Genomic DNA, 12990 nt, shown 5'->3' with positions numbered 1-12990 from the left:
TAATCAAAAAAACCTTATGAAAACTTAAGGGTACAAGGAAGGTCATTATAGTAGCTTGCTTCCCTAGTTTTTGGTTAGTATGAAAACTTAGCTGATAGGGGGCTAGAGAGATAGCTTAGCAGTTAATGAGAGCTTATTGATCTTGCAGAGGAACTAGGTTCAGTTCCAAATACCCACAGGGCAGCTCATAACCATCCCTATCTCCAGTTCCAGGGGATCTGATGCCCTTCTCAGGCACCAGGCAAAAATGTGGTGCACATACAGACATGCAAACAAAATACTCATTATATAAAAGGTATTTGAAGCTGAGCTTGGAGTTCGGAGCTCTTATTTTATTTTATATTTTTAAAGATTTATTTATCATTTATACAGCATGTTTGCCTGCACACCAGAAGAGGGCACCAGATCTCACTAGACTCAGCGGTTGCTGGGAATTTAAAGCAGCACCTTTGGAAGAACAGCCAGCCGCTGAGCCATTTCTCCAGCCCATACAAGCTATTCTTGACCTTAGGTAAAACTGTCCTCTTTCACAGACATCAGCATTTGCTTTTCAGCAGCATACTCATACAATTAGGGTTACTTAGCTCTGTAGACTATACTGAAGTCAGTTACTCATAATCTGTGACAAATGAAGCTTCTTTTCCCAATTCTTTTAGAACTTAGATAATGACAAATGTAGCAACCACTTTTGTATTCATTGCTATAGCCAGCAAACTATCTGCATTAAAATTCCATCTCTTCAGTATTTAGCATACGACATAAGCTTACAATGAAAATAAGTGTTATACCTACCAAGTCAGCATCTAAGCCATAGAGACAATGTCTGGTGTTTGGATCATGATCTGGCTTTGCTTTCTCGGATCTGATAAATTCCATGATTTTATGCTCTCCTTCTCCAGGAGTCTAAACATAATGTTTAAAAAAGAAGGTAGTGATATGCTATGCTCCAAAGTATTTAATAAACCTTTAAAAATTCCTTAGATTAAAAAAAGACAGTAACCTCATGGCCTGAGAAGTAGATGGTAACGCCTTGCCATGATTTGTCTGTGGAAATTTTCATATTTACAAAATACTTCAGATGTTCATGCAACCTGGCCATGAATTCAGTCCCTATAAATAAAAAATTTTAAAACGTTAATCTGAGAAAGAGATAAAAACAGCAAAAATAGTTAAGTTCCAAGTAACAACATATAATCAGTATCCTCAAAGAAAGCTCAAAGCTTTCTTGCTTATCCTGTAAGCAAATAATAATATACCGTGTCTCCAATGCTGCAAATGTCACTAGTCAGTGCTATAAAAGTACAGTCATGGATTTTACACTGTGTATACACTGTGCTTTAAGCAGCTTATCTAAGAGCAGGCTGAACTCTAATAAACTTCAATTTCCTATGTCTCTGCTGGATTCCTAAGCATATTATTACTTTTACTTATTATGTATGTGTATGATGTGTAATGTGTGAGGGCCAGCATTTGCATTACATGGCACATGTGTAAAAGCTAGAGGACAGTTTTTGGTAATCCATTCTATCCTTTGACCATGGGTTCTGGGCTTTGAACTCAGGTCAACTTGTGTGGCAAAGCTTTTACCCACTAATGGTTTTAGATATTGAAGCATTTTTAAAAGACATGTGGCTATAATTAGATTGCCAATAATAACTACTATTGTTAATATATATTATTAATAACTTATAGCCCTGTGCCACCATGCCCAGCCACCTTGTCTTTTCAGAGGCAGATTCTCACTGGAACCTGGGACTCAAAGCAGGCAAAACAGGTTGACCAGTGAGTCCCAGGGATCCTTCTGCCTCATCTCCCCAACACTAAGATTACGAGTGTATACCACCACACCCAGCTTCTTACATGGGTGCTGGGGTTGAATTCAGGTCCTTATGCTTGTGTGACAAGTATTCTGCTGAGTGGGCTATCTTCACAGTAACTGCTCTGCTCTAAGTTTTTATTATTTATTTATGTATAGTGTTTTGTCTGAACAGATGTATGCGCACCACGTGCATGCAGGGTCCTTAGACACCGAGAGCACCTGATCCTCTGCAACTAGAGCTACAGAAGGCTGTGAGTCATCATGTGGGTGTTGGAAATTGAACCCAGGTTCTCCGCAAGAGCAATCAGTGCTCTAAACCACTGAGCCACCTCTGTAGCCCCAATAACTACTATTCTTAACAGGAAAATTTATTTTTACTCTGGAAAATGATTATGCAACAATTATGCCATAGAAAATGTCAGATGATTAACACTCAAAGGCAATACTATTTTAAATTATATCCAGAAAAGCTGGTTATTAAGTTCAGCAATGTATATCTAAGCCACTTAAAACAAAAAATAAAATTATTAGTTTGTATAGAATTTAAAAAGTTACATTTAAGATTTTTATTCAAAATAAAGGACTATGAAGATGCCAGTGAACTCCCTCAAGGGTATCAAGTAGGGTGAAGTATATAAAGCTAAGTTAAACTTAAATTACTTTATCATAATCTTTTACCTTTATGAATTTATTTTATTTGTGTGTGTGTATGGAAAAGACAACCTGCAGGAGTTGGTTCTCTCCTCCAGCATGTAGGTCCTGGAAATTGAACTCAGGTCATCAGGCTGTTCAGCAAGGGCCTGTATCTGTTGAGCCATTTCCCTGACCCTATTTTAAAGTCATAGAAATCCTAGTTTCTGTAAGGGGGTAGAAGAGTAAACTCTCCGGATTAAAAGAATGGATTTCTCATCCTGATGCCACACAGTAGGTAGAGAAATTTGGTAAGTCACAAATCAATGAGTGTGTTTAATACTGGTAACTGACCAAAGTAAATTGAAAGCCCTTGTAAGTTCCTTCCAGTCAGGAATTCTATGTAGCTGGCAAAGTCCTCTCATATCTGCTCATCTACATCTACAAACCCCACAGTGGGTCTTCATAGGAATAATTATAAAACCAACATGATGAGGGATATCATCTCGTGAGTATACACAGATGGAAAAATATGGCTAATGAAAGTCTAAGGACAAACAGTCTAAAAACAAAAATATGTTAGAAAAAGTTCAATTTCTATCTTAAGTCGTTAGAATGTCTCTCAGTCAATTTACCTGGCGTAATACAGTTGGAATCGAATCTGGCTTCTGTAGGAAGTGTTTCTCCCTTTTCTATTGCTTTTTTAATTTTGTCTTCTGCCTCCTTGGCTGACCTTAAAAAAATCAAAGAGAAAAAAAGTTTACATTTTCTAGAAAATAAGGTAAATATTTTACACAAACCATTATTTAGAAGCTTTTATAAATAAAACACTAATTAGTCAACCTTATGGTTCAAACTTTTTTCTTTTTGAGACAGGGTTTCTCTGTGTAGCGTAGCAACCCTGGATGTCCTGAAACTCACTCTTATTAGACCAGGCTGGCCATGAACTCAGAGATCTGCCTACCTCTGCCTCCCCAGTGCTGGGATTAAAGGTAGGTGCCACCGCACCAGGGTAAATTTTAAAATAGTTATAATAGAATGGATAAGCCTTCTGTTACCTGGGCTATCCAAAAGGAGGCATTCAGCAAGCAGTTTAATAAAAAGGAACTTGGGAGTCAGAAAACACCATAAAGATAAATTTGGGAGTCAATAGCATAGACATAGTAATCAAAGTCATTAGATGTGATCACTGGGGGTTCAGGACAGAGACTCAAGGACATTGTTGCTGTTATTATTATTGTTGTTGTTGTTGTTTTGTTTTTTGAGTGGGTTTCTCAGTATTAACAATACTGGCCATCCTGGAATTTGCTCTGTAGACCAGGCTGGCCTTGAACTCACAGATATCTGTCTGTCTCTGACTCTGGAGTGCTGGGATTAAAGGTGTGTATTGCCATGCCCAGTTCTCAAGAAATTTCATTTAATGATACTTTAGGAAAAAAGGAGCAGAGAAAGGGAAGATGACAGAGTCCACCGTGGAACAAACAGAGCAAAGCTATGTGAAGTTAATGGAAAGGAAAATTCCAGAAAGAAAGATGGATGAGTGTGGGTGGAGGAAGCAATGCAGACTGATTGACATAAGCCTGAGATCTTGCAAAAAAATTTTAGTGGATAGTATAGATAAAAGCCAGAAGGCAGATTCAGAGCTAAGACATCAAGCATTAAACAGTCTGAAGCACTTTCTAGGAAACATGGGGCTCTCTGTGACAACCTATCATTTAAGATTTGTTTGTGGTAGATACACCTGATTGGTCCTCAATCCATAGCCAGTATTCTTTTCTACTTCTGATAATGAAAAGGTCATGAAGTTAAAGACAAATAGAGCTGCCAGGCTTCCCTTCAGTTGCTGGGAATGAGTTGATGTTTTTGCTAGTTAGAAGCCTCCATAAATGTTGGGAAAGTGGGAGGAGGTCTGATGCTGCCACCATGATGGCTGAGGCACTAGGGCTCCTGTGGGTGAGGGTTCAGCGATGGAGAGGAATGATGACAAGGAAATCCCTGCGCTTAGTAACATTGCAGGCACTAAGAAGCAAAGAATTGGGTGGTCTCTTTTTTGTCTAATGTGGATCTAGTAGACAAATCTAAGATATACTGATCCCTTCTGGTGGCTAACTCTCTATGTAGACCAGGCTGGTCTTGAACTCATGGTGAGACCTGCCTGCCTGTCATGAATATTGGGATAAAGGTGATGCACCATCAGCAACTTAATATGAGTAGTGATTCCTTAAACCTATTTTAATATTAATTATATAAATATTAAACCTATTTTAATAAATATCATGTCTAAAGATTCTGATTAAGTCAAGTCTTTAGTCCTTAGAAATCTCACTTTTGGGTTAAAAAACCCTTTTGCATTTAAGGGTCTCGGTATTTTTAATAGTTCTGGACTCTTTATTTTTCTTTTAATAGTATGAACAGAAGATGCACTGTATTATGTTTTAAGTGACTTACCTGAAACGCCTCCCGCGTTGCTGGTTCATTTTTGCTCGAGGCGCTACCCCATCAACAGCCATAAAGAACACCTTCCTGGGCTTAATAATGCGAAACAGCACCTCCAAGTAGTGAAAAATATCAGTAAAGATTTTGTCATCTGAAATTCTGAAGTGAACATCATCATCATTAGGATGAGAACACTGATGTATAATTCCATTCATATCCAGGTACAAGTTATCAAATTCTGGAATCTAAAAAAAGAAAAACAATATGCTCCAGATTATTAATCATAACTATTTTAATGCCTGGAAAAGTGATTATTCAAAGGTTCAAAACCAAACCAAACCAAACCAGGATGTAATGTGTTCGGATTATAGAAACACTCCAGGGGTCTTCTTACAGAGACTAAAATTTGGATCTTAGCACTTACACCAGGCCATGCACAGCCCTTGGGGATCCAACGCCCTCTTCTGGCTTCCTCAGGCACCACATGCATGTGTACAGACATGCAGACACACATACCAAATACATATAAAATAAAAAATAAACCTTAAAAAACTCCAATAAATATTCCCTGTTGAATAAAGGAGATAAAGGAAAGCAAACAGGAGCAACTAGTAATGCAGAGATAAATTATGTAGTTATATAATTTACCAGTGGCCTGACCTAATTTACTAGGAGGAAATAATCTATTATTCAAAGTAAAGACAACACCATGTAAAGCACTTAGTTAATAAGGTGCTCCAAATATTAGCTTCCTTCTTTTTTCTACATGGCAGCTCCAAGTCTCGATTTCCTCTATACATGGGAAACGATGCCCATTCACAGCAAAAGATTTAATAAAAGAATATTAAAAGGTTTTATAAACGACTTAATGCCTTTGCATTTGCTTCACTCAAACAGAGCCATTTAAATTGGTTACATTAGTTTTTAAAGCTTAGATTATCAAACTGACAAACCTTTGGTCCCTGCACTCAAAGGTAGAGCATGTGGATCTCTATGCATTCAAGGCCAACCTTGTCTACAGAATGTTCCAGGACAGCCAGAGCTACACAGAGAAATCCTATCTCAAAACACCAAAACCCAAAAACTAAACCACAGAAACACACAAAAAAGAAAAGAAAAGAAAAGAAAACAAAAAACAACAACAAAAAAAACCCCCACTTAGATTATTTGAAAATGGAGGCAGAAAGCTGACCTGATACAATGGAAAGTCAGCCTCTAGCTGTCACTGTGGGGCTTCGTGGGGGTAGAGAAACCATGTGCTACCTACTTTTGTGGAAGATCCTCATGACTCTGGTTTTCATTTATTTTTCTTCTAAGCAAGTAAGGGGAACACTGCTGATACAAAGGTACACTAACAGAGAACTGAAAAGGCTGCAACTAGCCAATTCTATCTAGTGTAATCAAAGAATTTTTGACTGGTCTCCTCTATACATTAATTAAAAGTAGCTTGAATTTAATTAGTAAACACGTGCAGGTAACAATGTATTTGCTCATTATTGAAAAATGGCCTGCCTTGTGAGGATTGAGGCTGGCAAGTTTTAAATCATTTAACACTGCCAAACATTTATCTAAAATACCCACTTTACAGCATTACACAAGTACCACATAAAAACTTTCTAAATGTAATTATAGAGTATCAAATAGGCTCAACTGAAATTAACAGCTATAAACATGACTATTTGTTTCAAGAATCTGAAAACCCCAAATGAAACCTCACTGTAAGTTCTTGAGAGTGAAATGATGTATACAAAATGATTCTATTTCTTTAGGAGAAGAAATGTGTTACAATATTAAGTAAATTAAAATGCAGAGTAATGAAGGGAAATCAGCCCTCAGTGATTTCAAATAATGGACTAAAGCAAACAGCTGGAACAGTCCAAGTGTACGTGAAATTTCAGTATAAAAGAAACATTTTTAATCACTGAAAGGAGGGTACAGGGTACTTGCCCAAGCATCTGTAAACAAAACAAGACTAACACAATCTCTGAAGGCAGGGAGTGGTACTTGCCTCTTGTTTTCTTAGCTACTCAGAACATGGAAACAGGAAGGTTGCCTGAGCCCAATAGTTCAAGGTCAGCAGCTCCTATGACTCAATTTTCTCAGGTTTCAGATATAAAAACAAAGTAGATAATACTATGGGGCTGGGTATGGTGTGGCTGGTGGTATATGCAAGTAAACCCAGTATTTAAGAGGTGGAGGCAGGATTAAGAGTTTAGGGTCATCCTTTGGTATATAGCAATTTCAAGGCCAGTGTGTGTTACATGAGACTCTGTCTAAAAAACTCCAAAATACTATGATTGTATGTTAAGTAAGTAAATGGAGCGTATAAAAAATAAAATTTTTTAGTTCATAGTAAACATTTAACAAAATTCAGCTATTATTTTTAAGATTTAAAAAGAATTCAAAGTATATGTTTGTGTGCATGTGCATGTGTGTGCAAGTCCCCAAGGAAGCCAGAAGAGGGTGTTGGAACATGTGGAGCTGGAGTTACAGGCTGTGAGCCTCTGAGGACTTGGTACTGGAAGTGAATGCCAGTCTTCTGCAAGAACAATAAGCACTTTTTACTGCAGAGCCCAAAGGTTTAGCTATTTTAATAGCATTGTGCTAGATCAAAGAAATGTTCAGCTCTAAGATGTTATGATGCTAGCTGTATGGTTTTTGTAGGGAAGACAGGTCATGAGTATGTGTCTACCTTCTTTCTGAACATCCACCCTCTGGGAAACCTTGGAGAAAGGTGTGGACAGGCTTGGACCAGTGGATTTTAAAAAGGCAGACTTCCTGCACATTAGGCAACAGCTATCCCCTGGGCTTCATGCAGATTAATCAAGTGCTGAGCCAGACTGCACCCTGAGTACAGCTGTTATCTCCTCCCTCCTCAGTGAGGGTGCTACTGACTCTAAAACCACACCAGCAGCTCATCTGCAATGAAACGGAACGTCACTGACAGCAAGAAAGGCCAGCAGTGTGGCTGGTGTCAGCAGTGCGGCCTGAGGAGTTCTCAGAATCTTGGGGACATCTGGATCCTTGCTGTCCACCACAGAGGAGAATTTCCTAATGAATGAGACTGAAGCAAAGTTAACAAATCAATTTATCAATGAGAAAGACAACAAGAACTTGAAGAGAGTCAAGTGTGGGCATGTGAAGAGAATGACCGCAGGGCAACGTATGTGGCTGGAGGCCCGAGGCTACACACTTATCAATAAGTTTAAATATTAAGGGAAAGTAAGCGATGGCATATTTTTCTTACTTGTAGAAATCTGTCTTTGAAGAGATGCTTTTAAATACACTGTGAAGGCTTGTAGGTGACGGAGGACAACCAGCGATAAAACACTGATCAAAATGATCCTTACTTAGACATTAAAGTTACAAGGAGGTCAAGGAGGTTGGACTTAAGGAATTTTTTTTTTTTTAAACAGGTCTGATAGTGATGCTTCTTAGAAAGGGAATAACAGCTTTTGTATATAGTCTGGTTAGTTATATCAAAATTAGTTATTTCAAAATATTAGAACCAGATGACTGAGGGAAAGAAACCCTTTCATTCTTCCCTTTTATTTCCTAACTCCCTATCCTGCCTCAGACTAATATGGGTAGAAACTGTTTCTAATTTATTAATTATTTTCATTTTATCTCCTTCTGCCCTTCAGCTATTGAAGGGACACTAACAGGAACAAAATTGCTATTTCCCATTTAGGAACACTCAAACTAAAGCTACTACCCCTTTTCTTTTTCTACAAAGAATCTTTTTAACAAGATTATGCTTGGCATTGGTCAACTGAATAAATATTCTCAGTACATGGTATATTCTTTTGACGTGTGTTTTCAACTATATATATGTTTTTATAAACGAAAAGCAAAAATTCCAACCATTCTATTTAACCGATAAAGACTCAGGATCCAGATGCTGGGTGAAAACCTGCTAGCTCAGAGAGGCAGAGAACTACCCAGTTCACCTTACTTCTCAGCTCAGGTCTGGATGCAAAACAAAACCAAAAACCAATAAAACAAAAACCCCCAAACCCAAACAAAACAACCCCCAAAAGCAACACCAATAATAAAACCCAAAATACTTGATAGCTCAACTGACAGCTCAGGAGGAAAAGGGCCCCCCCCCCCCCCAAAAAAAAAAAACAAACAAAAACCCAAGGCCAAAGGCTTGCTAGCTCAAAGCCCCAAAAGCCTGGGAGCTGAGCTAAAGCCAGAGCTTAAGCCAAAAGTCCTTTCTACTTTTCCATGTTGTCTTAAATACCCCGCAACTCAAAGTCCCTCCTAAGCTTCACTCCCTGTCAGCTGGTTTCTTGCTCCTCCTCTTGACCTACGGTTATTTTTCAAATCATTAAATCTGGTGTACAGAAACCTCTTGGATTAGAGGTGTATGCTGGGGATGGCTGAGTCACACCACAACCAACTGTTTACAATAAACAGAAAGTTCTTGGATGAAAGGTGTGTGAGGTGGCTCAACCACACCAAACAAGAAACAGGGTTTACAGTTCACAATTTGGAGGTTCACAATAGGATCAAATATCCTGAAAAACACAGACACACACACAGTTTTAATCACAGTTTCAGTATTTGTTCTGTTGCCCCCCCCCCCTTTTTTTTTTTTTTTCAGAAATATCTGTTCTTTATTGTATTTATCCTTATATTATTACCTTACCACTCCTAATGGCTACTTTCTCCTGAGAACCTTTTTCCTCGTTCTGGGGACAAAAGCAAGGGCCTCAAGCATGGTAGGTTTTACTGCTGAGCTGTATTTCCAGGCCCTGCATTCCTTTTGAGTGTTTTTAATTTTCAAAATTTTTTTCTTTCAACCTTGTATTAAGTCAGGTTTTGCTAGAGGCAGAATTGATAGAAAGGATTGCTATATATCACAAGGAGATTTATTAGAGTGGCTTAAAGGCTGTGGTCTGCTAGTTACAGGTGCTCTACAACACTCGCAGCTCTTACCTGGGTACTGTGTCCTTTGCTTAGTGCCCCTTTTCTGGTCGCTTTTTAATAAAACATTTGTGGGGCTGGAGAGATGGATCAGTGATTAAAGCACTGTCTGCTTTTCCAGAGATCTGAGTTCAATTCCCAGAAACTCTATGGGGGCTCACAGCCATCTACATACTAGGATCTGATGCCCTCTTCTGACATGCATGCATACATACAGATAAAGCACTCATCTACATGAAATAAATAAATCTTTTTTTAAAATAAATAAGACATTTGTGAAAGGCAATAGTTTGATACATCAAGTTTCTGTTTATTTCTATGTGTATGGGTTTTTTGCCTGCATGTGTGTCTATGTACCATGCTGTGGAACTGAAGTTACAGTTGTGGGTGTTAGAATCAAACTCAGGTCCGAATAATCAGGGCTCTTAATCACTGAGCCATCTGTCTGCCCGCATTCATTCATTCATTCAATTTTTGAGAACAGGGTCTCACTATGTAGCTTTGGCTGGCCTTAAATTAAGAGATCTGCAAGCCTCTCCCTCCTGATTGCTGGGATTAAAGGTGTAGGACACCATGGGCTGCTGACGCACAAGGGTTTAAAGTTTACTTGCCTTGTAATTTTAAAGCAACCTTACTTTCAATTTCCAGCCACTGTAAAACTTTCACAGAATCTATCTTGCTATCAATGTGATAATGTTGCCTTAAAAGACTGTTTGGTTTTTGCAACAAAATTCCTCAGGATCGAGACTCCAAGATATTTTAACCAAATAAATGTCTGTGGTCAAAGAGCACAGAATAAAGATGTTACTGAACACATTAGGTGCTATCAAATATTTATTGATCAAAGTTCCTGAAAAAGACAATTTGTCTCCATTTTCACTCTTTTCCGTGGAAATAAATACCCTTTATATCTAACTCAGCCTATGTTTCAAATAAATGAAAGACAAGCTAGCATTTTGTACTTTTTCTAAACTTTTTAAAATAATAAGCCAAGTTTTATTAAAACTTAAAAGAATCATTTCCAGGGGCTGGACTCTATAAGTACCTTAAAAAAACAAAACAAAACAAAACAAAAACCCCATGCAACTGACAGCTCCCAGTATTAACACAGTGCTACTTATCACAAGTATTTCAATTAGCCACACAAATTTCAAAAACAAGACTTTTTTTTCCTTCTGTAAACCAGACAAAGTCATTAAAGTCATTCAATGTGACATACTAAATTATCATTCAAAGTCTAGTTTTCCTATCGGAACACTTAGTTTCTCTTCTCTGTTATTCAAACACGCAAATATATTCCAACATATAGAAATACAAACACACACTTTTAGAACGCACATGAACGATGCTGTGGGGTCATTATACACCAAGTATTAGTAGTAATGTTTCGGGCTCTTCCTGTCATACAAAGCCGCAAAATATCATCCCCCGACCCCTGCGCTCCAAATAAACGTTTTGTTCGTTTAGGCAATAGGGGGTCGGTACTGTTGGGGGGGCTAACAGGAGTATCAGAAGGTGGCACAAACAGGAGCCATCGGCTACATCAACCGGACAGGGCGTCCGGGGCCAATGCAGCCCTTCGCGGCTGGAGTCCTCGGCGATTCCACCACGGGGACGTTATTGCTTGTACACGGGTCTGTTGCTCTGCGTGAGACGATGGACTCGGGGAGATTTCCCACTCACCGTCGCAGCCGAGGGCGAAGCGCCAGTTGCAGCTAGCTCCCAGGAGGGCAGGGAGAGCGCCCTGGGAGTCGCGGAGGGCTCTCCCAGGGGGAGCTCGGACCGGCCGCCAGCACCCGGGCGGCCACTCCTCCCGGACCTGCCTCCGAGCCGGCGCGGCTCACCTGGAGGCCGCCGAGCCTGTCCCCCGCTCTCCTCCTCCCGTCCCGCTGCTGACCAGCACCGGGGGCAGCTGGAAGGCAGAGAGGCCCGCGGGCCCGCCTTTTGCGCCGCGGCCTGAGCTCACCCACCTGATGCTCCTTCACCACTTCGCTGAGGCAGGGATACCGCTCCGAGATCCATCGGTAAAACTTGGGGACTCCCATTTTGACCGTCGACACTAATTCCAGTCGGTGCAGAAACGAAACCAAACGCCCCGCCCGGGCCTTCGCCGCCGCCTCCGGCCGTCGCTCGAAGGATGACAACACAGGGTCCGCCAGACCATAGAGCGACCCGCCGTCCTAGAGGGGAAGGACGGTGCCGGCGGGCGGGGCGGCCTCTCTATCCCGCCGCCGCGCTGCGCTTCCGGACTCGTTGGTGGCGGCGAGAGAGGCGTGCTTTGCGGGGTAAGGGGAGCTCAGTTTCAGACGTCGGTCGGTAGAGGCGTGCGCCTGAAGGTGGTACGGAAACTTTCAAGGGATAGTAGGAGGGTGTGCTGGTCAGTGTTGGGTCACTTTGACACGTGCAGGGTCAGGAGGAACCTCAGCCGAGAAAAACGCTGCCTCCAGATCGGCCTGTGGGCATATTTGGGTTAATGATCGACGTGGGTTGTTCCACCCCTGGGCCGGTGGTCCGCGGGTGTACAGGAAAGGCTGAGTGAACACGCAGAGAGCAGGGGTCCTTCGCGGCTTCAAGTCTTTTGATGATGGGCTGTGTTGTGAGGTGTAAGCCAGATAAACCCTTCCCTTCGCAAGCTGCTTTGGTCACAGCAGTAGAAACCCTAGGGAAGAGAGGGTATTGGACGTCGTTTGTACTGCGGACTTGCCGTTCTGGGCAAGTCGAACTTAACTCTTTTTTTTCGACAAGGACTGGAAAAGTTCTGGTTAGCCTGTGAGGGCAGTTATTTTCTCTGAGCAATGTAAGCCTACAGAAGAGTTTCTTTTAAAGAGTAATAGTCCAGCATTTCAAGACTTTGGATTACTCTCCTCGCCCACAATTTTTGATACTGTTTCAGAACAAACCAAGAAAACCCCACAAAAAGTCTGTTTGTGGCAGTGCACGCACATATATCCCAGCACTTTAAGGCATAGGAGGATCAGAACGTAAAGGCCATCCTCACACAGCAAGTTCAGGGAGATCCTTGGCGATATGAAAGACAATCTCAAACCAAAAACTCAAAAAGCCTGGTATGGAGGCAGGAGGAACAGGAGTACAAGGTCATCCACACTTACGTGAAAACCTGCCTCAACCAAACAGGACAAAAGCCACCATGAACATTTCTGTACCTGGCTCTA

General features: G+C 40.7%; 1 protein-coding gene across 6 annotated transcripts in view; it reads right to left on the bottom strand.

Annotated features, from left to right (window-relative positions):
• Xrn1 (5'-3' exoribonuclease 1) overlaps positions 1–11934 on the bottom strand; it is a 96620-nt gene extending 84686 nt beyond the window's left edge. For 5 of the 6 annotated variants that reach the window (XM_055629642.1, XM_055629644.1, XM_055629643.1 and 2 more), the window contains exons 1-5: positions 11788–11934; positions 4898–5130; positions 3085–3182; positions 1001–1110; positions 793–903 (exon numbers count right to left, since the gene is read on the bottom strand). In XM_055629642.1, coding sequence (XP_055485617.1) covers positions 793–903; positions 1001–1110; positions 3085–3182; positions 4898–5130; positions 11788–11862 — 627 coding nt within the window. In that variant the 5' untranslated portion in view covers positions 11863–11934. The remainder of the gene's footprint in view (positions 1–792; positions 904–1000; positions 1111–3084; positions 3183–4897; positions 5131–11787) is intronic. The other variant, XM_055629647.1, reaches the window with a different exon arrangement.
• Between the last annotated feature and the right edge of the window lie 1056 nt (positions 11935–12990).

The sequence above is a fragment of the Psammomys obesus genome, unplaced genomic scaffold (assembly GCF_907164565.1).
Source record: "Psammomys obesus unplaced genomic scaffold, mPsaObe1.curated_primary_1811, whole genome shotgun sequence".
Lineage (NCBI taxonomy): Eukaryota > Metazoa > Chordata > Mammalia > Rodentia > Muridae > Psammomys > Psammomys obesus.
The sequence above is the reverse complement of the archived record's forward strand: the minus strand, read 5'-3'. Positions and strand labels throughout refer to the sequence as shown.